The sequence below is a fragment of the Centropristis striata genome, chromosome 4, assembly GCF_030273125.1.
Source record: "Centropristis striata isolate RG_2023a ecotype Rhode Island chromosome 4, C.striata_1.0, whole genome shotgun sequence".
Classification (NCBI taxonomy): domain Eukaryota; kingdom Metazoa; phylum Chordata; class Actinopteri; order Perciformes; family Serranidae; genus Centropristis; species Centropristis striata.
In genome coordinates, this window is record NC_081520.1 from 2164645 (window position 1) to 2192402 (window position 27758).

Consider the following 27758-nt stretch of genomic DNA (forward strand, 5'->3'; position numbering starts at 1 on the left):
AATTATATTTGTCCAAATAAAAGTACATTTACTTGTACCATACGGAAGCGCATTGCATTCACTGGATTAAAAAAATAGACACCTTATCTCGAGATCTTTTCTCGTAGTTATGATCATTATGATTATTACGTAATTATGATTATGATGAAAGATCTCGTAATTATGAGATAAGGTGTCTATTTTTTTTATCCAGTGAATGCAATGCGCTTCCGTAGTACCAGGTATTAAATGAACACGAAAATGAAGAAAACAATGGTGGTCTAATAATTTTTCCCATGACTGTATGTCGGCTTGTGTTTACGTCATACAATTGTAAATTGGCTGCTTACGTGACGGACAGCACTCCAACTTTGAAAGTTGAAACTAAACGTAACGCCAAACTAAAAAAAAACGCGTTACGTGCATAAAAGCCGGGGCTGATTTAACATATATTTGTCTTATATTTAATGTGCTTTATTGTCTCCTCCTTACACTTTTTTCACTTATGTAATTTCATCACTCGATAAGTTGTTTTGGAGCCGGTGTAGTCGTAACGACCCCAGTCTCACGCTGCACGATACACACAACATGGTATTCCACGTGCAGGGGATGACTTGTTTATATAAAACGACGGACAGCGCTCTGGGCCAATCAGCGCCCACTATTTCAATTCCGTCATCTTCGCCATGGAAACCCGTAGTTTTCAGCCAATCGGGAGACGCCGGGGGCGGAGTCTAAATCGAGGTCGCAGTTTGAGCTCGCTGATTGGCTGACGGGCCAGCGCGGAGAGTACCGGGGAGGAACCGTTCACTACTGTGTCAACTCGTCTGAATCCCGTCCCCATTGAGGAATGCCGGAGCTTTAACTTGAGTGTTTTATCCACTGCTCGGGTTTTTATTTTTACTCGACACCGGGGACAACCGGAGGAGATTTTTAACCCGGCAAAACAGGTTGGTTCCCCTTAAATTTAACCTCTTTAGTTGGAGTAGGAGAAGAATAATTGAGCACAAAAAATAAGTTGCATAACGTAAACCGATGTGCGCATGCGCGGAGATTCAGATTGCTCTACTTATTTTACTTTTATAACCTATAAACGCCCTTTGGGGGGTTTCTGTTCACTCGTAAAGGAAGGAAATGTCTTGTCTATGTGAACTGGACCCTCTGAGACTAAAATCCTGTCTTTTAGTGGCGGGTTTTTGAGTGATAATGCCACTTTTACATAACTGTGTCAGTGTACCGTGCTGTGGATTGCAGGTCAACGTGTGTGTGGATTTTGTATAGCAGGTCAATGGAGTTAGATGGGGGAAGGGTGTTTGTTCCCATTACTAATATGTATATATATTTTTCATTTTTTAATACAACCTTTAAATTGTAAAAGTTTGTCTTTACATGGAATATAATATACACTGAAATCTAATTCTTAACTTTTAAATTGAGCTGTCAGTTTCCAGTATTAGTTGGTAGGACTCAGAGAATGATTTGGCAACATACCTGAGAAAATGGCTTTATTTCAATATATAGAAATATAGAAATCCGGCAAAACTAAAAAAAACTAAAACAAAATTAATGTATTATATACATTCGAATTCCTAAGAAAGTTTATTTTCTCTCCTGCTTGCTACTTTTGCCTATAGAGGCCTACTGACTGTGCATACAAAGAGAACAGGTTGCTGCTCCACTCTACCTGTGGATATTAGGTCGACTTGTTAATCGCACCACAATGCTGTTAAATTCAATGTTAGATGACCTCAGGTAGCGATTTAGCTCATTTTCACTGCTAATTATTATAATATTTCACCCTGTAAAGACAGAAAGCAACTGGTTGTTTTTGCTTTGACGCAGAAGTGTGGAAAAGAGGAATATGGAAATATTGTTTTATTGTTATTTTTTTAATATATATATTTACCATTACAAAGAAATATAAGAACAAAGTGCCTTAACATTATCAGCAATGACAACAATTAAATACCAATACAATAAAGGGATGAACAAATATATACAGTCATGGAAAAAAATATTTTTCTTCAATTTCTTGTTCATTTTGATGCCTGGTACAACTAAAGGTACATTTGTTTGGATGTTTCCATGGTTTTCTTGACAATTATTTTGGTTATTATCAAGAAAACCATGGAAAATCTCTTGTTATCATTATATTTGTCCAAACAAATGTACCTTTAGCTGTACCAGGCATTAAAATGAACAAGAAATTGAAGAAAACAAGGGTGGTCTAACAATTTTTCCATGACTGTATATATATTTTTTGAAAGAGCTGCTATGATGTCATTTTAAAGGCATACAGCAGTATGCATGAAAGAAATTATACCATAATATGTACAGCTTTATCCTCTCCTCTCCAGATAACACTAATGTTTTCCCCTGTTATTAACTGGATAATATTCTTTAATTTAAGTTTTCTCATGTAATTCTGGTCTCAAATTCCATTCATGAACACACCCCAGTAGCAGTGTATTTGGATCCAAGTGAAAGCATGTGGTTTTATGAAACAAGGCTACCACTGCTTTGAATCCATGTGACTGGAGCAGAGTTGTATAATGCCTGGGATCTGTGCTAGTGTGCTGAGTGGATCAGCTGAAACAGGGCTGAGCTGGAAGCAGAGGGAGTTCAGTTTCATTATGTCACTCCTGTTTTAACAGTTACATGTTGTGTCGTGTGGACATGTCATGTCGATTTTTTTTTTTTTAAAGGATTTGGAGAAAGTTTGGGACTTTGTTTGTATAATCTTGCAGAGGAATAGGTCTCTGGTAAGCTCATATCCATACTGCATGTCCAGGAAATCAGTTCAAGTTTGCTAAAATTGATTGCAATTTCTGTTTGGTTTTGTATTTTTTGTTACAGGCAAGCCAATATCATGGCTGTTTGCACACGTTTTGGAGTACAAAGTGTTAGATATTTTCATGATGGCACAGAATTGAATCACATTTTGTTATGTTTTGTGTTTGGCAACAGTTCCATTGTGTTAACCTAGAATATTAGTTCTATGGCAATCATTTTCAATGGCTTCTCAATGCCTTAATGCTGCAGACAGTTAACAGTGGCTCTGCACAATGACCACGCTGGTCTACACCTGCCATGCACAGAGTGGGCGGGGTCTGCACACCATTTAAACAGCATCTCATGCTCCAATCAATGCAGTGGTTGCATGACTGATTCAAACACTGCATTCATTAAAAGTCAGTTTATCTGCTTCATGTGTTTCATGCTGAGCTGTAAATTAAAAACTATATCTATCTATATCTCATCAACAATCAATGAGACAATTAGCCTTGATCTCTTTAACAGATCAGCGTTTTTTTTTAAGGTGACGCCTCCTCTTGCTGGTTAATTTTATGTCGTCTGTGTCAAAAGAAGCCTCACAGTTTGCAATAAACTAATAATTCTAATAATACAGACTCAGAAACAATTATTAGACCACCCTTTTTTTCTCCTTGCTTTCTTGTTCATTTAACACCTGGTTCAACTCAAGGTACATTTGTTTGGACAAATATAACGATAACAACAAAAATAGCTCATTAGAGTTTAATTTAAGAGCTGATATCTAGACATTTTCCATGTTTTTCTTGATAATGATTTTGTTTATTATCAATCAAATCATGGAAAATGTCTAGATATCAGCTCTTAAATTAAACTCTTATCAGCTATTTTTGTTGTTATCATTATATTTGTCCAAACAAATGTACCTTGAGTTGTACCAGGCATTAAAATGAACAAGAAATTGAAGAAATAAGGTGGTCTAATATTTTTTTCCATGGCTGTATATAACTTGCTGGGTTATACAATCCAGTTTTATGATTTTATGATGTGATGTCAGGCTGTTCCATAAGCTTAAATAATTTTCTCTATGAAAAAGGAAATTAAAATGATCGTGTGTTTCTGTTGGCATGGACCTGAGGTCAAACATTACTTCCCCCTGATCAGCTGACATAGGTCTGACCTGTTGCCAGTCCCTGCTGTCTCCTGATTGGCTATTTGCAGCGACCAATAGAAACTCCCCCTTTGAGGCCTTGGCCGCTGCCTCACTTGAACTCCAGCGTGGACCGGTTCCAAAGGTGCCGGTGGAAGTGTGGGTCATCGGAAAGTCTGTGAGGTTTATTGTAGAAGTTTAAAACAGGAATAAGATCCCTGAAACTCTGAGGAGTTATGTAAAGCAGCTTATGTAAAGAGAAGAATAGGCGTGTTGTACGTAAATAGCTGCACCCTGATCTTGGATAGCAGGGCAATGAGGAAATATTTTGAATTTGGTTTCAGTAGTTGTTGCCAGTTTTTCCTATTATGGTATTAGTCGACATAAATAACTGCTGATTTGCTGTGCAGGGTGTAGGAGGAAGAGGAGGAGGCTGAAGAGCTGAAAAAACTTGTTTCTCTTGTATTTTTATCCAGTTTCATTCAGAAAGCAAGTACATTTTTACACCCCTAAATGCTTGTGAATGGTCTTATATAATAAGCAAGAGAAACTCAACCTCGTGGATGCTCATGATGGGACGTTGTCTAATATGTAAATATAACAGAATGTGATGATTTGTTAATCCTTTTTAACATTGAATTGAAAATTGTTTTAGTAGATTCTCCCTGAACTTCACCAAAAAACATGATTTTGCAAAATGAACTCTTCAGACATACAGGTGCATCTCAATAAATGAGAATATCATAGAAAAGTTTATTTATGTCAGAAATTCAATTCAAAAAGTGGAAATAACACATTATATAGATCCATTACACACAGAATGAAACTTTTCATGTCTTAATTGGTTTAATTTCCTATAATTATAATGATTATGGCTTGCATTTAATGAAGACCTAAATTCAGTGTCTCAAAAAATGTGAATATTTAAAAGACACATTTTAAAAAGTATGTTTAATATGGAAATATTGGCCTCTGTAAAGTATGACCATCTATATGACGCAATACTTCTTTGGGGCTAATGTATTGAGATGCTCCTGTAACCGATAGGAAGTTTGAAAGCCATATGTTCTTGCAGCATATCACAATCACAAACCCATTAGCAAATTGTGATGCAACATGTGACTTACAGCCCGATATCCAGTTGAACTTATACAATGAGCGAGCCCAGCCTTCAATCAGGTTTAGGCTTTTTTTGGACTGAGTGGAGTGATGTAGCCGCCACCTTGTGGTAATTCAGAACTTGTTCAGGAAACCATTATAGAACTGTACTTTACTGAGCTAGACTGAGAGTTTTACAGGAAAATGTTTCTGGCTTCGACTGTGCATCTTCTTTATTGTGTTTGTTGATCCAGGGTCACTGCAACAATGTTACATAAGGCTTTATTTGATTTAGACTTAAGTGAACATGGACAATGCATCGACACATCTGGTTATTATCTGTTTGTGTGGGATGAGCTGTGTCCTTGAGTGAGACCTGTTCTCTCCCTAGAGATTAGTTTAGCTTCTGTTTCTTAATAAGTTCATTTGGGAAGTGTCGAGCTTCTGAGGACATAAGATAGATAGATAGATAGATAGATAGATAGATAGATAGATAGATAGATACTTCAAGCAATAAAATATAAAAATACAATAAAATGTAATGTAAAAATAAAAATAAAGTGTCTAAAGAAGGAGTATGTATTAAGGAGTAGAATTCCAGTGCAGAATAAATATGAATATGCAGTATAAAAAGTATAAAAATAAAAATGTTGGTGCTATGAAACAAATAAGGTGCAATGAACAGTGTGCATAAAGAACACATAAAGTGCATAACGACAGTATGTAATGAACCAGGCTATTATTTGTTATTGTACAGTTTGATGGCATGTGGCAGGAAAGATTTTTTATATCTGTCCCTATGACTGGAGCAGCCTGTGAGAGAAGGTGCTCCGCTGTCTTTCTACTGTGTGAAGGATAACTTAAATAGTACAGATTATTTGAAAGCATTTTGTCCTGAAGGTTTGTAGAGGTGAAGGTTTTTGTCTGTGTTGTGTCTGCAGAGCTGTGTGCTGTGTGCCTTTCATTTTTACCTTTTGAAAATTTTAACCGGACCAAACTGGTCTGGGCCTGTCTACCACCTGGAAAGGGCAGCGGCCTATTTACTGTGCAGACCTTTTGAAGGATGGGTGGCCACAGCTTTCGTGTGTGTGTGTGTGTGTGTGTGTGTGTGTGTGTGTGTGTGTGTGTGTGTGTGTGCGTGTGTGTCTCCTGCTGTGACCTTTTCTATGTCGGTAGCTGTTGTTAGATGTTGACTTTATAAAAAGGTGAGAGGCTGGGGCTCCCTGCTGGCTGATCAAATCAAAGTGGAGGCTAGTCCCCATCGATGGTTCTTATTTTAGGACTGTGTTTCTTTACTATTGATCTGTTATTTATGATGGGCTTTGTTTTGTTTTATTAAAGGATCCCCATTAGCTTGTGCCATGGCAGTTCGCTAGTCTTCCTGGGGTCCTGGCTTTTGGATGAAACCTGCAAACTTGATTATCTATAATGTTAACGATCAATTTATGCATACATGGGCAAAATAAAAGATATATATAAATACACGACAACAAAAGCCTTATTTGATAATGGGCGCTTTTATTTTGAAAGGACGAAAAGAGACTTGATCCCGTCAATCTTAAAACTAATTTAACTGATTAAACTGTGAAGATAACGTAAAGGAATTCGGTGTTTAATGTTTTAGCCCCCGAAGAGACATGAGGTTAGTTTTCACAGTAATCTTGCATATTTAAATGTGTTTTATGTTTAAATAAGTTTTGGATCAAATTAAACTCAGTAAATCATGCTAGCAAGGTTTGATACAGTAAGCTAGTTTTGCTCAAATTAACAGGTGTTTAATAATTGTTATTACAGCTTTCAGTCTGCAAACTGAAGCTTTATCCAACTTTATTCTCAGCTCATTGATTTATTGACTTTATTGAATGAAAATTATGCAGTTTAATGTCTCAGTGTACTCTGAAATTAATGCAAATTTACAACATATATAATTCTTTATTGAGCATGATAGTGTTTTGAAAGTAAAAAAAAGATTCAAAATCACATTTTATGTTGGACTAAAGGACTAAAAAAAGACACAAAAAGACACCGAAAGACACAAAATGACTAAAAAAAGACAGCTTTGGTTAAGCTTACCTTTTTTTATTTACCTCTGGCAGTTCACCACTTACCTTTGTACCCTTTCAAGCTGTTCATTTGACTTGAACTGCTTGAATTTCAATAAAAAACTGGAAAAATTGGGGTGTTCTAAAACTTTTGACCGGTAGTGTGCATTCATCTGAGTAATTTCACATGTTTTTCCTCTTTTAGACTCCTGAGGCATCAACTCCATCATTCCTGAGCTAGAGCCGTACGTTTCATGGCGTCACCATGTGGAAGATAACTTAACCTCCCGTCTCTGCCTGCTCCATGTCTGAGGACAGCGATCCCAACCACTACCTGTACTCGCGTGAAATGAACCGGGAAAGGGTCTGCTTCCAGGTGGAGGAGGAGGAAGAGGAAGGCTCTCCCTGCGGCGCCATCAGCCAGCTTCACCGCTACACCAAGGCTTGTGGCGGGCGGGACGGCGTGGAGCTAGAAGCCCAGCTAGGATTGGCCTCCGAGGGCAGCGACAGCAGCCACGAGCACCCGGCCTCTCCGGGCTCGCCGCACGATGACAGGAAGCGGCCGCGCCCACCTTTACACGAGGATGTGGAGATGGGCGGCAGCGGCTCCAGCGGGAGCGGGACGGAATCCCACGGCAACGAGTCGCACGGCAACGAGTCCCACGGCAACGAATCGGTGGGCAGCTCGAACGGCAACGGCAAAGATTCGGCTCTGATGGAGTCTTCAGGGAGCAACAAGAGGTGAGGGCGCTTAACATGCACTGAGTCGTGGTAGATGAAGTTTTTTCCCCGCCGCCACGGGGGAGCGGACCATCTAGGTCACGGAAGTAAGGTTCATTTAATGTAACGCCAGGGCCATTTTCTCCTCTGTGACTCATTGTTGCTCTGAGTCATTGTAGCGACTGCGTTTTAGTCCTGATTCTGACTGTTGGCACAATTTCACTTGGAAATGAGAGAGATTAGGTGAGAGAAACTCAGTTTAGCAGCTGTAGCAGAAGTCATACAGTCATGGAAAAATATATTAGACCACCCTATTGTTACAGAGTTACAGATTTAACTGTGATCTGCAATCAGGAAGAATGAATTTGAAATTAAAATTAAAAGCAGTGGTGGAATGCCACTAAGTACATTTACTCAAGTACTGGACTTAAGTAATATTTTCAGGTACTTGTACTTTACTTGAGTATTTCCATTTTATGTAACTTTATAGATAAAGTAATCTATCTATCTATCTATCTATCTATCTATCTATCTATCTATCTATCTATCTATCTATCTATCTATCTATCTATCTATCTATCTATCTATCGTATACTACCACTACCTTTAGCTGACAGCTTCAGTTACTTTTCAGGTTTAGATTTAGCATAAAAAACATGATACATTTAAAGGGATTAGACTTTTTTTATTTCAACCTCATTAACAGTATATTAAGTAGTTTAAACAAGCCCTATCTTGAAAAAATTAAAACACTGCTTACATAAATGCATCAATAGTAATAATAATAATAATAATCCAACAATATATTTAGAATATATAAAACAATCTGAGTGGCTCCATTCTTCATAAGGAGTACTTTTACTTTTGATACTTTATGTACATTTTGATGCTGATACTTTTGTACTTTTACTTCAGTAAATTTTGAATGCAGGACTTTTACTTCTAGTGGAGTCATTTCACAGTGTGGTATTAGTACTTTTTGCTGAAGTAAGAGATCGTAATACTTCTTCCACCACTGATGAAAAGGCACATTTAGAGAAAAGGGGGTTGTTTCCATCTAGTGGATCCTCTTCTTTGCTTCTTGTTGTATCGGCTGATTTACAGATGGTGTGTTCGTTCTGTGTACTCTATAATAACTGTTCTTTCATAATGCTCCGTTCTCCAATAACACAAGGTGTCTGTCTGTTTGTTGTTTACAGCTCAAACTCTCACAGCCCCTCGCCGCCCAGCAGCTCCAACGCCTTCAGCCTGGTGAGCTCCGAGCAGGACAACCCTTCAACCAGCGGCTGCAGGTTCATACACTTCTTCTTCCATCTTTCCCTTAAATTCACTTACTATTTAAAACACCTCAAAGTTTGACAGAAAACAAACAAAGACAGCAGGAGGTTTTAAATCTCTTCTCGTTGGCTTTTAACACCACGTAGAGTGTTGATTTTATGTTGATTTTATGATTTTTAGTTTTTTATCGTATTCATGCATATTTTATTTTTTGCGGGCAGTACATTTTACATTTTATTTTATTTATTTTTTATCCCATTTTATCCCCCAGAATATATTTGTAGTTTTTATTTGCATTTAAGAGCAGAAAAGATTTCTCTCGCTGCCAGTCCTCACCATCATGCCCCATGTATTTCCATAGAGATAGCACCTTCTCAGCATGTGACAGCGCTGGTGAGACCTCGTCATGTTGACACACGTGTTTCTGTCTCATGTCCTCCTTGCAGCAGCGAACAGTCGGCCAAGGCTAAGACACAGAAAGAGCTCTTCAAAACCCTCAAGGAGCTGAAGATGCACCTGCCGTCGGAAAAGAGGAGCAAGGGCAAGTCCAGCACGGTCAACACGCTCAAATACGCCCTGAGATGTGTCAAGCAGGTGAAAGGTAAGACTCGATTTTTTTTGTTGGCACTTTTTTTCCTGCAGATTTTGGCGAAATTTGGACCCATCTGTGCTAGGAATACTGAAACAAAGCATGAAGCAAAACGCCTGCAAAGTATGTTTTCATCGATCCTGTTCGTTAAATAATCCTTCTTCTTCTCTTGTTGTGCAGCCAACGAGGAATACTACCAGATGCTGATGATTAATGACAGTCAGCCCACAGGCATCGATGTCTCATCCTATACCATCGAAGAAATCAACAGCATCACCTCTGAATATACCCTCAAAAACAATGTAAGTACCTCTGATCTTCACCTCATGCTTCTAAATATGAGTCGAGTTGTCTGAAATGTGCAAATATAATTGGTACCAAGCATATGTTGACATTCTCAGTACAGTAATTACTTTTAATAATAAATAAGGTTCTAGGAATTTCAATCTGCAGTCAGGAAGAATGAAATGGGATTTTTTGAGATCGATAAAGAATATACAAATTATATTAACCAGCATCAAACTTGAAGTTTCTTTCCTATAAAATGAAAAGCAGTGGTGGAATGTAACTAAGTACATTTACTCAAGCACTGTACTTAAGTACCATTTTTAAGTACTTGTACTTTACTTTAGTTTTTCCAGTTTATGTAACTTTATACTTCTACTCCATTACTACATTTTGGGGCAAATATTGTACTTTTTACTACATTTTGCTGACAGCTTTAGTTACTTTTCAGGTAGAAATATGACATAAAAAAACATGATCAATTTAAAGTAAATATCTAATGATGTTTAACAAAGTAATGGTATAGGACACATATTGTTATTTCATTTAAGATGTGTCAGCATTACCAAATATTCTGAGACTTGTTAAAGGTGCAATTTGTTAGATTTGGCCAGATGTTAAGTTTAAGACTTCCTATAAATCAGGGGTGTCAAACTCTGGCCCGCGGGCCAAATTTGGCCCGCAGTGTAATTTTATTTGGCCCGCAAGGCAATGCCAAATTATTATATTATTATTGTAAATTAATGACATTGATGTGTTTTTTATTTGAAATTTGATTTTGCATGTCTGCACTATTTAGTTATATATTATATGTTTATAAGCGTTGCTGGTTCCATATTTAATGTTAAAGCATGTTTGGTATATATTAAAAGGTTTATTTGTTCAATGTTGGCCCGCCATTTTATTCAAGTTTTAAATTTTGGCCCATTGTGTATTTGAGTTTGACACCCCTGCTATAAATGAATTGACTTTTATCAGGAGAATGTGAAGAAGTGACTTATGACTTACTTGAACAAGGTGAAATGCTTTGTTTGTTTTAGAGCTTTGTGTTTTTTTTCACCATCAGGATATTTTCGCTGTAGCCGTCTCGCTCATCACGGGGAAAATCGTTTACATCTCGGACCAGGCGGCGTCCATCCTGAACTGCAAGCGAGAAGTGTTTGACAACGCCAAGTTCGTGGAGTTCCTGACGCCGCAGGACGTCAGCGTGTTCTACAGCTTCACCACGCCCTACCGCCTGCCCTCATGGAGCATGTGCACCGGAGCAGGTACCACATGCCACATTTTTATGTAACTTTTCACTTTATGTAGATGTATATTGCCAATAAGGGGTCACATGGAAAACCCACATGAAACACCTCCCAACACACACACAACAGCTCCTTCTTCCTTCACATGACACACGTGTTAATGCACACTTAGCACATATTTCATTAACATGCACGCCTACACACACACATGCCACATAATCGCAATTGCTGCCAGTTTATTAGGTTGATCTGCAGTGTGTATGTAATGCATTCACACCACTTATTTTTTATTCTACTTATTGTATCATTAACTTTAAAAAATCTGTATATTTCTTTGTACTTTACTGCTATTTTTGCACTAAACTGCATTCCATTATCTTAGTTCCTGTTCTCACAGTAAAGTTCAATCTAATTTGAATCCAATCTGATATTCGTCCCACTTTCCCCGTCTTTTATTCTCTTATTCAGAGTCGTCTCCCACGGAGTGCATGCAGGAGAAGTCCTTCTTTTGCCGCATCAGGTGAGTGACAGCCGCCTTTTCTGATCCATAGTTTCCTGCTCAAACTAGATCTGAGTCAGCACAGAGTGGAGGAGGAGGAGGAGGAGGAGGAGGAGGAGGGAGGAAGTCAGCAGCTGTGAGCTTTTAAACTCTTTCTCCATCTTGTGGCCAGATAAGGTGTTACAGCTACAATTTAAAATATTCAAAAACCAATTAGTGTTTGATATCAAAAATCAGGTCAGATGTAGAGGGAAAAAAATCAGTGCAATGAAAGTAGAATATAATAATGTATAATACTATTTTATAGCTTGCTTTTTAGGAGCATGTTTTATGCGCCAAGCAGTACAAGTGTTGATAAAATGAAAACCGGCCCTGAGGGTTAAGACCTTTTTTTTTTTTTTTTTCACTTTATTTGTGATTTTTCAATTATCATACAGAACAATCATATTCTCTGTTTTACAAATAATCACCAAAAAAACAATCCTGAAAACAAACAGAGACAGATCAAGCTCAAAATCAGCATGACAAACTTGTAGTAGACAACAGACAGGAAAAGACAAGAGGAGAAAAACAAAAACAAACAAAATGAAACAACAACAAGTGCACCTAATACTTGTTACAGGATTGTTCAAGGGTTAAGACCTTTTTGTTGGTAATTTAGGTTATAATTTGATCGAGGTATTATATCATAACATCAGTGTAGAGGTTGTTATATATTAAAAGCTATTCAGGAAATAAATGCAGGAGGATCCTTCTTCAAAATTCAGCCAAACTGGAATTCATTTTTTTTTTTTACTCTTTAGCTGACCCTTCTCTAACTCTGCGTTTGCTTCTGTGTTGTAGTGGTGGTAAGGAACGTGAAGGAAACCTGCAGTACTATCCTTTCCGTATGACTCCGTACCGGATGAAAGTGCAGGATGCTGAGCTGGCTGAGGAGCAGTTCTGCTGCCTGCTGCTGGCTGAGAGGGTGCACTCTGGATACGAAGGTACATACACCTTTATTTATATATATATACATATATATATATATATATATATATATATATATATATAACATCAGCCTCACTGATGTCTCAAACCATTGGGCTAAGTAGTGATAAAACTATATCCATCCTAAATTATTTTCTTTTTTCCCCTTCTCTCTTCAAAGCACCCAGAATCCCCACTGACAAGCGAATCTTCACCACCACACACACACCGAACTGTGTGTTCCAGGATGTGGATGAGAGGTGAGTGTGTATGTGAGAAAAAATGCACTTAAACCTGCAATGGTTTAAGTCTATGAGAAAATGACGATACTTCTGACTTTATTTATTACCTCAGTAAATATGTTGCGAACGGGTTTATGGTTTAAATCACTAGACTGAAGTATTTTGCATAGAATGCATAGAAGTCTATGAGAAATTACCCTACTTCTGACTAGATTTACCTCCTCAGTAAATATTTTCCTCATGCGTTTATGGTATAAATCACTAGACTCAAGTCTATGCATAGAATGCATAGAAGTCTATGAGAAATGACCCTACTTCTGACTAGATTAACCTCCTCAGACAGACTGTCAAGCTTATAATAGTTTTGGATTTTTCATTAGTTTTAGTTTTAATTTCGTTGTGAATTTTTGTTTTCAGATTCAGTTAGTTTTAGTTAGTTTTTAGAGTGAGTTTTCTAGTTTTAGTTTCGATTTTTTATCTTTTGAAAATGCTTAGTTTTAGTTTAGTTTTTATTAGTTTTAGTGTTAGTTTTAGTTTTTTTGTAATGGGCTATGTGTTGGGTGCCAGATTCAAAGTGGTCATAATAAATTTTGCCTTTATATCCTTTGGTTTATCATCTCAGCCCCAATAAGGTTATTAACTCTTACAGTTCTGGGTGTTTTGAATTTTGGTTGGAGTGTAGACATCCCAGTCTCAGTAAACATATTCACCATGTGTTGCATGTTCAAATAGAAACACTGAATTATGAATGAAAAAAGTTGACAAAAACGAAAACTAAGGACATTTTCACTATAATTTTAGTTAGTTTTAGTTAGTTTTGTAACCACACAATACAGTTTCAGTTAGTTATCGTTTTTTTAAAAACTCTGGTTTTTATTTTTATTTCAGTTAACGAAAATGTTTTTTCAATTCTAGTTTTCCTTATTTCGTTAGTTTTCGTTAACTATAATAACCTTGGTCCCTGTTGCTCCACCAGGGCCGTCCCTCTGTTGGGTTACCTCCCTCAGGATCTGATCGGGACGCCTGTGCTGCTCAACATGCACCCCAGTGACCGACCCTTGATGTTGGCCGTGCATCGAAAGAGTAAGAACTCCTTTCATACACATGGTTGTCTGAACTGATGGGCACTGTGTCAGGGATGAAAAGTTATCAACAGTTCCAGATGTGAGTTTGCACGTTCATGATTTACCATTAACCCTCCTGTTATGTTCCTTTCTCAGGAACAGCAATAATGTTCGTGGGTCAACTTGACCCAGGGCATGTTTGATTATCCAAAATGCAACCTGGTCTCACAGGAATCCGTGAAATAGCCACGGATTTCGCTTAACTCAAAATCTGTGGAATAGCCACGGAATCGCTCAAATTTCCGTGAAACTGACACGGATTTCGCTACAATGCAAGTTAATGACAGTCATATTATTCTGGCGAGATCTTCACCACAAAGTGATTATGTACATTCACTGAGTGAATATTTCGAAAATAAAACATATATTTCTGGCTAGAAATGTGATCAAAATCCATTTTTATGCAGAAACTAAGTCAAAATATTGATTTTTTCACTAAAAATGAGAGAACTGTCCGCCATGTTTTTTGTTCTGACCGCCGGGACCTTGAAAGTCACGTGACTTGGAACAAACCAATAAGAAAACATATCCATGGAATAGCCACGGGATATGACTGTCTTTAACGCAACATAACAGAAGGGTTAAAATATGGTTTGGCAACTAGAAAACAGCCAGGTTGTGTTCTATCTCTGAAAGTATGCTCAAAGAATCCAATAATGCATTGAATTCTCCCTCTCACTCACACATACGCTCTACTCTGCCTTCTGTTGCTAACAGTTCTGCAGTACGCTGGGCAGCCATTCGATCACTCCTCGATCCGTTTCTGTGCCAGAAATGGAGAATATGTCACCATCGACACCAGCTGGTCCAGCTTCGTCAACCCCTGGAGCCGCAAGGTCTCCTTTGTCATCGGCAGACACAAAGTGCGCATGTAAGTATACCCAATGTGTTGTTTTATTGTCATCAGTATTGGCATGTTGGAGTATAGTATAAGTAGTATTTCACTGGGAACATCTAGATGACGGTGGTCTGTGTGTTTCCTCAGGGGTCCTGTGAATGAAGATGTTTTTGCAGCACCAGCTTTCCACGGAGGAAAGATCATGGACTCAGACATCCAGGAAATCAGTGAACAGATACACAGGCTGCTACTCCAGGTATGTATACACACACACACACACACACACACACACACACACCCCTGAAGGCCCACTTGCAGGTGCATCTCAGTAAATTAGAATATCAGAGAAAAGTTTATTTATGTCAGCAATTCAATTCAAAATGTGGAAATAACACATTATATACAGTCGTGGAAAAAATTATTAGACCATCATTTTTCTTCAATTTCTTGTTCATTTAACTCCTGGTACAACTAAAGGTACATTTGTTTGGACAAATATAATGATAACAACAAAAATAATAATAATAATTTATCCAAACACATGTACCTTTAGTTGCACCAGGCATTAAAATGAACCAGAAATTGAAGAAAAAGGGTGGTCTAATATTTTTTTCCATTACTTTAGATCCATTACACACAGAATTAAACATTTCATGTCTTAATTTATTTAATTTATTCTAATTGTAATGCTTATGGCTTACATTTAAAAAGTATGTTTAATAAGGAAAAGTATGTCCATCTATATGACTCAATACTTGGTTGGGGCTGTTTGACTATAACTTCTGGAAATTTACTTTTCCATCATATTCTAATGTATTGAGATGCATCTTTAAATGTACATTTCCATCGATGTATTTGTCAGTTTTCTCAAACAGCCTTTTCTCTCCTCAGCCGGTCCACAACATGGGCTCCAGCGGTTACGGTAGCCATGGCAGCAACGGCTCCCACGAGCAGCTGGTGAGCATCAGCTCGTCCAGCGAAGGCGGGAACGGGAACGGGAACGCCGTGGTCGGGAACACCGTGGAGGAGACGAACAAGGCCAAGCCTCCCAGGACGTTCCAGGAGATCTGTAAAGGGGTCCACATGCTGAAGAACCAGGAGGTCGGCCTGCGCTCCCCGCCCCTCTCACCCACGCCATCGCCGTCCAAGCCTGAGCAGAAGAAGACCAACGACGGTGAGTTTAATATCAAACATGCATTGATGCATGCTACATCATGATGAAAAGTTCAGCTCTTTGTGTGTTTACCTGGCAATCTTGTGTGTTTCTGATCGGTTCTCTTGGTTCCTCTCCAGCAGCAGTGGCAGCTCAGAAGAGTCCAACAGTGCGCCTGAAGGACTCGGCGCTCCCTCTGCAGCTGAGAGACGGTACTGCAGCCTGCATAGACGACTTCACCTGCAAAGACCAGACCGTCTGCTCCTACCAGCAGATCAGCTGCCTGGACAGCGTCATCAGGTACGGCTCGCTGTTGATGATGCTGGTTTAAAGTAGGGTGACCAAGCGTCCTCTTTTGCCCGGACATGTCCACTTTTTACGTCCTGTCCGGGGCGTCCGGCCGGGTTTTATAAGTTCACTGTTTTTCATAGGACCAGTACACGCGCACGTAAATAGACCGGCGCTTTGCACACAATTTTGCAAGACGTAATTACCAAGAGGCTGCCTTGTGGGCGGGTCAGCGCCGCACACACACACACACACACAGAGAGACAGAGAGCAGAGCAGACAGAGGGCAGATCGAACAGCGGAGCAGCATTGCACGGGAAATGCCGAAGCGTAAGTGCAGCTTCACAGATGAACTGCAAAAAAAAATTCCGACGTACCGTCCCGGTCGGGACAGGTGGGAGGCGGAGTGCACCGTGTGCAAAGCTGGCACATACTGTATGTCTCAGTGTCTAATAAAGGTGCTGGAGATCTCAAAGCTCAAAGACAACTAAAGATGAAAAGTATAGATCCTTTTTGTTTGTTAAGTTAGTATCTTTGTGAGACTCTTCTATTATTTATCTTATTGCAGTTATTAAGAGATATATTGTTGAAGCTAGATTTTCTAACAGAAGAGTTCATATTTAGAACATTATTTCATATTATTTATTCATTTATTTGAAAAGAGTCTACGAGAGCTATTATTTTGTTACAAGTTTTCACAGATTTCATTTTATTTTATTACAGAAGTTAATTTTGCACCATTGAAGCATAATAAAGCATGTTCATCAACCTCCGAGAAGCCTGTCTGAATTTGTGTCTCGAGGCCGTGCCGATTGTCCTCTTTTTTGGAAATCAAAATATGGTCACCCTAGTTTAGAGATCACATGTAGGAAGGAAGCATGAACTCACTAACTTAATCCCCCTCTTGTTTCTCAGGTACCTGGAGAGTTGTAACATTCCAATCACAGCAAAGAGGAAGTACCAGTTTTCCAACAACACTACCTCCTCCAACTCGGACGACGACAAGAAGGGCTCAGAGGAGGACATGCAAGTGCCTCAGGACGCAAACCCAGGCATGTACCCACAATGCATCTGTCTATATAAACATGCATACCACCCAGATACCCCCTATGTTATCAATAAGGGAATACGTTTTGATTTAGCAGACTGTGATCATCTAACAGAGGATTGCTCTCTCTCTATCCAGACCCTTTGATGCTAGATGCCCAGCCAAGCTTGTCAAACATGAAAGCACCTAAGAAGCCTTCATCTGGGGCAGCTGCTGTGGTGGGAGGCCCCCTGGCCCCCCTCACCCTGCCCAGCAAGGCTGAGAGCGTCGTGTCCATCACGTCCCAGTGCAGCTACAGCAGCACCATCGTCCACGTGGGAGACAAGAAGCCTCAGCCAGAGTCTGGTGAGAGCCCAGTCCTTTTTAAAAAATTTTTTTTTTAAATATATCTTTATTAGTAATTATGTTTCACAACTTATTCACATATACAACACAACATTTTCTCTTTTTTTTGTTTAAACACCCCCCCCCTTGAAAGAACCCCCCCCCTAAGTTGAACATTCAGCACAGCAGTCAGTCAGTCGCATGGCACAAGCATGGTAGAGTATCATATGACATTAGTAATGACAATAATAAGTAATAATACAAAATGGAGCACCAAGTATATATTACAATAATTAAAATATGATATAGAAAATAAAATAAGAAATGAAAAAGAGCAAAACAGAGAGCAAAACCTCTCCTTTAACTTTCAATTGTTATTCCTTGGTCTGGGAAGCACCTTCAAAAATATGTTAGATATTCTAGGTCCAACATAATTGAGAAATGGGGTCCATATATGATAAAACAAACCAATTTTCCCTCTGGACCAGTGTGTCAAATATTCCTTGGGTAAGAGGTCAAATATTACCTTATGCCAATCTAGTGGCTTATTTGAAATCCAGTTCAGCAGTATAGTTTTACGTGCAGCATATGTTAAGACATTCCACAATTTTTGACAATGGGATGATTTTTTTTGTGGGTGTGGTAATCCCAACAACAGACTCACTGGGTCCAGATCCAAGTCCTTATTAAAAACCAAATCTAATTTCAGAGCCACTGCTACCCAGAAATCCTGGATATGCACACACGTCCAGCATCCTTTTTTTTAACCCTCACACTAATTTCTTGACAATAAGATCTGTTTGACTGATGTTTATGGCTCCAATTGGTTCTCCAGAGATTATCGAGGATGTAGCGGGCAGCCCCGCGCCGCCGGCTCTGCCCGCCAGCGTGGTGTCTCCGCCCAGCCAGGAGAAGGAGCCGTACAAGCGGCTGGGACTGACCAAACAGGTTCTGGCTGCACACACACAGAAAGAAGAGCAGGCCTTCCTCCACCGCTGCAGAGAGCTCCGCACCGCCAGGACCTTCCAGAAGGACTGTTTCACCTATTTGCACAAGCAGGGAGGTCCAGCTAACACTCAAGGTAAACATAGAAACCAAATACAATTTAAAATTATAATTATAATGAGAATTAATGTGGTTTTGCTTTTATCTACAGTCATGGAAAAAATGATTAGACCACCCTTGTTTTCTCGTGCTTTCTTGTTCATTTTAATGCCTGGTACAACTTAAGGTACATTTGTTTGGACAAATATATATATATATTTATTTTTTTTATTATTTTTATTAACGAAGAAACAAAGAAAAGAACAGTGGATTACTTATTAGGAGCCTCAGGACTCAGGAACATATTTACAAATTAGATAATGTACACACAAATAACATACAAAGAATAATATAAAGGATAACCACAACAACAAAAAATGAAAACAACGATACACCAGTACAAAGCCACACGGCGAAAACAGACAGACGACCAAAAAAAAATGGACAAATATAATGATAACAACAAAAATAGCTCATAAGAGTTTAATTTAAGAGCTGATATCTAGACATTTAACATGGTTTTCTGAATAATGATTTTGGTTATAATTAAGAAAACCATTGAAAATGTCTAGATGTCAGCTCTTAAATTAAACTCTAATGAGCATTTTTTGTTGTCATCATTACATTGAAGAAAACAATGGTCTAATAATTTTCTTTTCTATGACTGTATGATCACCCTTTTTCTGTTAAATGTGACAAACAACCCTCTGACTTCTCCATGTGTCTTCTTAGAATCATCTGGACTGCGAGGTGCAGCCAAACAAGGCGCCCAAAGGCCCGAGACCACTGCCAAGAAGGGCAACCGCAACAGGAAGTCCAAGAAACCCCGAATGAAGCATCCTGATTCATCAGACAGCGCCGTATCAAACCGCAAACCCCGGCCCCCTCTCCAGGGTCTCAACCAGACCTCCTGGTCTCCGTCAGAAGCGTCCCAGTCGGCTTTCAACGTCTCCTACCCAACCATGGTGCCTGCCTACCCCCTCTACCCCCCTGCACCTGCAGCTCCAGCCCAGACCACCTGCCCCGACCCCTCCCTCTCCACAGGCTTTGGGGAGGGGCAGAGCAGCCAAGCTCCACCTGCTGCTGCTCCGTTTGGTGCAACCATTGTTACACCTGTGGTGGCTCTGGTGCTCCCCAATTACCTCTTTCCCCAAATGGGACAGTTGGGTCAGATGGGGCAGCTGGGGGCTGCTCCCAGACCAGCGTTTTTCCCCGAGCAGACCCCGACTCAACCTGCATATAACCCCCAGCAGCCCTTTCAGCCCCCGCAGCCAGCATACGCCATGCAAACACAACCGTCCTACACGGGCCAGCAGCCGTTCCCTGTGCAGACCGCCTTTAACCCCCAGCAGCCATTCCAGACCGCACAGCCCCCCTTTACTACCCCACAGCCTTTCCAGACCTCTCAGACCCCCTTTACTACCCCACAGCCTTTCCAGACCGCACAGCCCCCCTTTACTACCCCACAGCCTTTCCAGACTGCACAGCCCCCCTTTTCTACCCAGCAACCGTTCCCGGCCCCTCAGACTGCCTATACTACTGCGCAGCCCTTTGCTGCCCAGCCTTCTTTCCCAGTACAGACTCAGTTTGTGGCTCAGGCCCCATATCCAGCTCAGCCTTTCCCCTATAGCCTAGCTACCGAGCCCCCCAAAACCATGGCGGTGGAGCCCAGAGAGGGGGCGGCGTCGCGCTCCTCCACCCCGGCCTCAGGGACCAGGGAGCCCGCTACATCACCGCCACTGTTTGAGTCCCGCTGCAGCTCGCCCCTGCAGCTCAACCTGCTGAGCATGGAGGAGGGACAGCGCTCAGTGGAACGGCAGGACAGCACGCTGTTACTCGGCCTGGGTAACATTACAGCAGCAGCAGCAGCCGGGGCAGCAGGGGAGAAGAACGCAGGAACAGCCAAGACTGAGAACCACCAACAGGTGAGACAGAGAGAGAACCTATCTTTGACTTTTAAGTGCTAGAACCCCTGACAATAGCCGTGTTTCCACTGAGTACCTTGTTGTAAAGCGGCTGAGTGTTTTGGCTCCGCCCACTAGTTAGTTCCCCTCGGCCTCTGTTCCCATACAGGTACTTTTGTAGCAGCTAACCAACAGAATTTGAATGTGACAACTGACCGACGCAGCAAGCAGTGTTGCCATCGTAGTGACTTTGTCTCTATATTTAGTGACTATTCAGACCCCACAAGAGACTCTTTTTATTTTTTAAAGCAACTAGCGACAATTCTAGCAACTTTTTCTGGTGTTATTGAAGACTTTTGGAGACTCGTTCCTACTCTTCTTAACGAGTAGGAGACACCGTCCTAAAGCACTCACAAGCGGCCCAGTCCTCCTGCAGCAGTCTCTCCCAGCTGCAGTCAGAGCAGGAGATATTAACCCCTCAGCGTCCAGTCTGCAAATGAATCATGCATGCGCAAAGTCGCCGCCTCAACCATATCTAATCAGCGTCGACTAGTCAGTAGCGGCTCAGAAAGTACCGACCCAAGGCAGGTACTTTCTGAGCCACTAACCGGTGGAGTTGGGTTGATCCTCTCTCCCAAACCACAGCCACAGCGGCTCACTAGAAGGAAAAGTACCTAATGGAAACTCCTCTCATGTTTAGGGTTTAGGATTTGAAAATAAATGAGAAAATGTAGATTTTAAAGGCTTAATGTGGAAAATAATTAATAGCAGTGTGTTTCAAAATCATGAAAAGGTATTGATTCCTGGATGGGAGATTCAATTTTGATTCTTTGATGATTTAACATCAGATGTGATCTGAAAAAATGCATGGAGTTGGAATAAAGTGCTTGAAATAGTACAACTAAGTAGGTAGGTATATTTGTTTGTTGTAATATAACGATAACAACAAAAATAGATCCTAAGAGTTTAATTTAAGAGCTGATATCTAGCAATTCCCCATGGTGTTAACCCCTCAGCGTCCAGTCTGCACCAGTCTGCAAATGAATCATGCATGTGCGAAATCACCGCTCCGATGTGGCTCAGTAAGTACCTACCTGAGGCAGGTACTTACTGAGCCGCTGGCCGGTGAAGTTGGGCGGATCCTCTCTCCCAGGCCTCCACATGCAGCCGGTCACAGAGCTGATGGTTTGCTGTCATGTTTTCCAGGTGGAGTCCCCGGGAGATGGAGCTCACAGTGACGGTAACTCCTCCTGCTGCGACTTTCTGGACATCCTTCTGCAGGAGGACTCCCATTCTGGGACTGGATCAGCCACTTCTGGCTCCATGGGTTCAGGATCCGGCTCTGGCTCGGGTTCAGGATCCGGCTCCGGGTCCGGCTCAGGCTGCAATGGCTGTGGTACATCAGCTAGTGGAGCTTCTGGCAGCAGAACAGGTTAGTAGAGGAAAAACCAACTTGATTTGATTCTTTAATGATTTAACATCAGATGTGATCTGAAAAAATGCATGGAGTTGGAATAAAGTGCTTGAAATAGTACAACTAAGTAGGTAGGTGCATTTGTTTGTTGTAATATAACGATAACAACAAAAATAACTGATAAGAGTTTAATTTAAGAGCTGATATCTAGCAATTCCCCATGGTTTTCTTGATAATGATTTTGGTTATTATTTAGAAAACCATGAAACATTTTCAAGATATCAGCTCTTAAATTAAACTCTTATCAGCTATTTTTGTTGTTATCATTATATTACAACAAACAAATGTACCTTTAGTTGTACCAGGCATTAAAATGAACAAGAGATTGAAGAAAACAAGGGTGGTCTAATAATTTTTCCATCACTTTAGGATGCCATGTATGCTTTAATCTGACATTTAAAAGGCTGTAGGAACTTTACTTGTTTCTGTTTGTACACACACTACTGGTCAAAAGTTTTAGAACACACCAACTTTTCCAGAATTTAATTGAAAATGATGCAGTTAAATGTCTCAGTGTACTCTGAAATGAATGCACATTTTCAACATTTAAAATTCTTAATTGAGCATGATAGTGTTTTGAAAGTAAAAAAAAGATTCAAAATTACATTTTATGTTGGACTAAAGGACTAAAAAAAGACACAAAATAACCAAAAAAGACACAAAATGACCAAAAAAAGACACAAATGACTTACAAAGACATGAAAAGAATTAAAAAATGGACAAAATAGCCCAAGACTCCATAGAGTTAAGTTGTTAACCCATTTCTTGTTCCCTGAAAAAGGCCTACTTGTATAATTCTGAAATGTACATTATATTTCAGTTTTGGTTAAGCTTACCTTTTTTTATTTACCTCTGGCAGTTCACCACTTACCTTTGTACCCTTTCAAGCTGTTCATTTGACTTGAACTGCTTGAATTTCAATAAAAAACTGGAGAAATTGGGGTGTTCTAAAACTTTTGACCGGTAGTGTATGTTGAAAACTTATTTTGACCGTTTCCCTGTCTCTCTAAAACTGTGCACAGGGAGCAGCAACACTAGCAAATACTTCGGCAGCATTGATTCTCTGGAACACGACCCCAAGGCCAAAGCCAAGACGAGAGACAAAGGAAGCTCTGATGGCTGCCAGTCGCAGGGCAAAGCCTCCACCCAAGGAGACGGAGAGCATTTCATCAAATACGTTCTGCAGGAGCCTCTGTGGCTCCTCATGGCCAACGCTGACGACAAAGTCATGATGACATATCAAATGCCGTCCAGGTGAGTCTCACACTGATGTGAATTGTCCAAAAAGTGAAAGTGAGGAGCATTTATGGGTACAAGTCAGGAACCGGCCTACTTAACTTATATCAAGGGTGCTGAATCCAAAAAAAATGGTTCCCAAGTGAAATTTTGAGTTTTTGACTCTCATTTGCATATCAATATGGCGGCCAAATTGCCCATCTTGCTCAGTTGTTGGACCATTTCCCCTTAGTTTTTTTGTAAGTAGGCAATCAAAGATGAGAAAATTAAGTTTCTGGATCTATAGTCTAGAGTCAGAGCAAGGATATAGTGGAGGTTCAGTGTCTTTTTTATGCATATATATATATATATGAAAAATACCAACTTTTAAGGTGAAATTAAGCATTATTTGTGTCATTTTTTAAGGCCGACATAAATATTCAATCAATCACTTTTAAATGTTCCAGTTGGTATTTTGCATATATATATATATATATATATATATATATATATATATGCATAAAAAAGACACTGATCCTCCACTATATCCTTGCTCTGACTCTAGACTATAGATCCAGAAACTTTCCCTCATCTTGATTGCCTACTTACAAAAAAACTAAGGGGAAAATGGTCCAATGACTGTGCAAGATGGGCAATTTGGTGACCATTTGATACAAATTAGAAGGTCAAAAACTCAAAATTTCTCTTTGGAACCATTTTTTTTTGGACTCAGCACCCTTGAGATATGTAAGGTAGGCCGGTTCCTGACTTGTACCCATAAATGCTCCTCACTTCTTATAGGAGGCCTTTATTCTGAAATCCATAATCCGTATTGTCCATAAACTGCAACATGTATTTTGTGACCCTCAGGGACATTCAGAGGGTTCTGAGAGAAGACAAGGAGCGGCTGAGACAGATGCAGAAGAGCCAGCCGCACTTCACCTCCGACCAGCGGAGAGAACTAGTGGAGGAGCACCCCTGGATGAGGAGGGGGGGGCTACCGTCTGCTATCAATGTGAAGGTCAGGACCACACGCACTTTTTATCTCAAAAATACATGAATATCTATATACAGGTGCATCTCAATAGATCTCAATACACTCAATACACACATACACTACTGGTCAAAAGTTTTAGAACACACAGACTTTTCCAGAATTTAATTGAAAGTTATGCAGTTTAATGTCTCAGTGTACTCTGAAATTAATGCACATTTGCAACATTTAAAATTCTTGATTGAGCATGATAGTGTTTTGAAAGTAAAAAAAAGATTCAAAATCACATTTTATGTTGGACTAAAGGACTAAAAAAAGACACAAAATGACCAAAAAAAGACACCAAAAGACACCAAAAGACACAAAATGACCAAAAAAAGACACCAAAAGACACAAAATGACTAAAAAAAGACACAAAATGACCAAAAAAAGACACAAAATGACTTACAAAGACATGAAAATAATTCAAAAATGGACAAAATAGCCCAAGACTCCATAGAGTTAAGTTGTTAACCCATTTCTTGTTCCCTGTAAAAAGGCCTACTTGTATAATTCTGAAATGTACATTATTTTCCAGTTTTGGTTAAGCTTACCTTTTTTTATTTACCTCTGGCAGTTCACCACTTACCTTTGTACCCTTTCAAGCTGTTCATTTGACTTGAACTGCTTGAATTTCAATAAAAAACTGGAAAAAATGGGGTGTTCTAAAACTTTTGACCGGTAGTGTATATGTATAACTTCACATGTTTTCACAACAAAATGTTCGGTTGTATGGAAACAGTCAAAAATATATATTTAATATCTGCCTTGTGTGTGTGTTTTCAGGAGTGTGTGTACTGCAAGGACACCACGGCGGCCCCCATCGAGGAGGACCTGCCCCACATGGACATGGGCGAGCTGGGCGAGGAGCTGAACGAGGAGGGCCAGAACGCCCCGAGCCAATCAGAGCAGCCCCAGCCTCAGCCAGAGAGTGGCTCCTGAACACACCACCAGCAGGGGGACACACTCGACCAGCCATGGACCCACACAACACACACACACACACACACACATTGTGGATGTGAGACAAACTTCTGTGTGCCTGAACATCCTCAAAAAAACACTCAAACACAGCAGAAACTCGAAAAAAGCCGAACTCTGTGTTGCCATTGTGGTGAATCTGAGGATGTGAGTCCATGTGTGTGTGTGTGGAGGACTGCTGCTGAAGTGCAGTTCCTACTCCGCCCTCCAGGGGGCAGCAGTGCTGTATGAGCGTCTCTGCATGCAGGACCCTCATATAGGACTCTTGCCAGCTCACACACACACACTTGCCTGAACGATCCGGGGCCCAGTTCGTGTTGTTGGTGACCAGTAAACCTCTTTGTCGGAGGCGGAGCTTAACAGCAACACGAGCAGTTATTATTCTAAAGAGTTAGTGGGCATCTTATAAATATATTTGATGTTAAAGAAGTTTATTTTGACTAAATAATTGTTAATTAACAGTTGGAAAAATTGTTATCAACAAGCAGCACGCCTTTGCTGCCAGTCATAATGTTTGTGTTTTTTGTTTGTTTGTTTGTTTTGCCACATTATCCCACCCAGGTCCCTCAAACCCCCCCTTTATATTCCCATTTTTAATATAGGCGTGTTTCCATGAGGTATTTTCCCTCTAATGAGCCGCTAACTGCTAACTAGTTGACGCTATTTGGATACAAACTGGTTGATAGTAGCTGTATGGGAACAGAGGCCGAGGGGAACTAACTTTACAATAAGTACTCAGTGGAAACACGCCTTATATAGAAGAGTTGTGGTGCACCCTGGGTAATGTAGTCCTGCTCGGTGCAGGGACCTCCCCTCTGGGTTATATCAGTGGTTGCATCTCACTCAGCAGCCAGGAGAAAGACAGGAAGGCTGATTTCATCAACAGTGACAATCTGATACATTTTACTACTTAAGTATCTTATTTATTTTCTACCAGATAATATATCTTGAATAAATAGTTTGAAGCTAAAGCCAAATACTCTCAGCTAAAAGACAGTGTCTAAAAAACAGTTTACAAGCATTGACAACAGACTCTATAGGATATTAAAGTCACTTTACTCTGACAACAATAAATAAATAGATAAAACCTCAAGGTGTTGTAGCCCTCTGCAGACCTTCAAACAGCACAGGTGCTATGAGAAAAGGTGGTGTCATCGCAGATTAAGAGGTTAAGAGGACACTGGTTATATTTCTTACTGCACATCAAGGTCAAAGCTGAAAATGTATTTTTTTTAAATTGTATTTAAAACTAACAAGGTCGGTGGGAAAAGCATTTCCCTGTCACCCCACAGTTCTATCTTTAAATGGTATACTTTAAGGGAGTATCCATGAACATTGTAACGTTCTTTTCCTCTCAATATGGTGCAGCTCTACTAAAAAAAAATGTCATTTTTAGAACAAATCAGTGGGGATTTTTACATTGTTATGCATTTTGTACAATATTGGCATATTTTAGGCACTGCCAAAAGGAGGAGGAGGAGGACAGATTCCTGACTCATTTAACAGCTGTTGGTCAAAATGTTGTTAATTTAAAAATCAGCACTTATAATAGGAATATGGATTACATTTGTAGCAGATAAGGGGACCATGTTGCCTCAGGAAACCGGTGACATGCATGCATCTGCAAGCCCCCTCGTCATCTAACGAAGTATTAAGGAAAAGCTGTGATCCACTGTGATGTTGTCAAAGTATAAACAGGAGAAGTGGGAACATCTCTGGTGCTACGGCAGAGAAACAGAAACTGTCGAGGCAGGGCTTGTGAATGTAACACAGACTGGACCAAGACCATCTCTCTGGTTTGTTTTCAGGATTTTCTTGTTAATTTCTTGTCAGATTTGTTTTTTATCGTTCTATTTTTCTATTTTTTTTTTTTCTTGTGTATTTTTTTTTTTTTTGGTCGAAGCTAAGAGCTTTTTGAGTGTCAGTGGGGACAGACCCTACCTCTAATAAAACCCAGGTCATGTTACTGTAAGCAGAACATTAGCATGTGTTAGCATGCGGGCTAAGCGCAATGGACAGAGCGGTCAGATACTTTAGTGATTCCGGTGATTGGCGGGCGGCTCGTACAGAGTCTCTGCTGCGTCACCACTTCTAGCTAACTGCAGTCTGTCTTTTGTCTCTTTTTCTGTGGACGATCTCTTGAATGGCGCCTCCAACGCCCACCTGTGTATAAACCATGAAAGCAAGAATGAATGTGGAGAGTAAACCAGAGAATATTTAAACCTTATTTTCTCATAAGGCCTTGCACAGACTGGTGGGCTGTTGGATTCACCCGGTACTGGCACATGATGTCGTGTGTGGTCATGTAAATTTGTTTCAATGCCACTGTATCAGTATGTGGTATCATATACTAGCACACTTCTGTGCATTTTTGTAGGTGAGGAAATGTGTTTGAGAAGCGATGTTGTAATAAAAATACAGAAATGTAACACGTGACTCTGATGACTTTTTTTGCTTAA

At 40.1% G+C, this 27758-nt stretch overlaps 1 protein-coding gene across 2 annotated transcripts; it reads left to right on the plus strand.

The window, feature by feature from the left end:
- The first annotated feature begins 696 nt into the window (after positions 1–696).
- LOC131969679 (period circadian protein homolog 2-like) lies at positions 697–27728 on the plus strand. Of its 2 annotated transcripts, none has more exons than XM_059330811.1 (22): positions 697–929; positions 7247–7782; positions 8961–9053; positions 9486–9640; positions 9809–9930; positions 10980–11181; positions 11632–11683; positions 12506–12648; positions 12813–12891; positions 13850–13956; positions 14715–14868; positions 14983–15091; positions 15727–16009; positions 16129–16288; positions 17192–17328; positions 17463–17669; positions 18484–18729; positions 19425–20617; positions 21803–22028; positions 23093–23324; positions 24156–24306; positions 25105–27728. In XM_059330811.1, the coding sequence occupies exons 2-22, from the start codon at positions 7346–7348 to the stop codon at positions 25258–25260; spliced, it is 4644 nt and encodes a 1547-aa protein (XP_059186794.1). In that variant the 5' UTR covers positions 697–929; positions 7247–7345; the 3' UTR covers positions 25261–27728. The 2 variants fall into 2 exon arrangements, with proteins under 2 accessions (XP_059186794.1, XP_059186795.1); XM_059330812.1 differs by having other exon boundaries at positions 699–929; positions 16132–16288.
- Positions 27729–27758: the final 30 nt, after the last annotated feature.

Coding starts and splice junctions, on each gene's coding strand:
- LOC131969679 (XM_059330811.1), top strand. CDS start 7,346: ATGTCTGAGGACAGCGATCCCAACCACTACCTGTACTCGCGTGAAATG. Junction 17,670..18,483: donor GAAGCCTCAGCCAGAGTCTG/GTGAGAGCCCAG, acceptor TTGGTTCTCCAG/AGATTATCGAGGATGTAGCG. Junction 24,307..25,104: donor CGTCTGCTATCAATGTGAAG/GTCAGGACCACA, acceptor GTGTGTTTTCAG/GAGTGTGTGTACTGCAAGGA.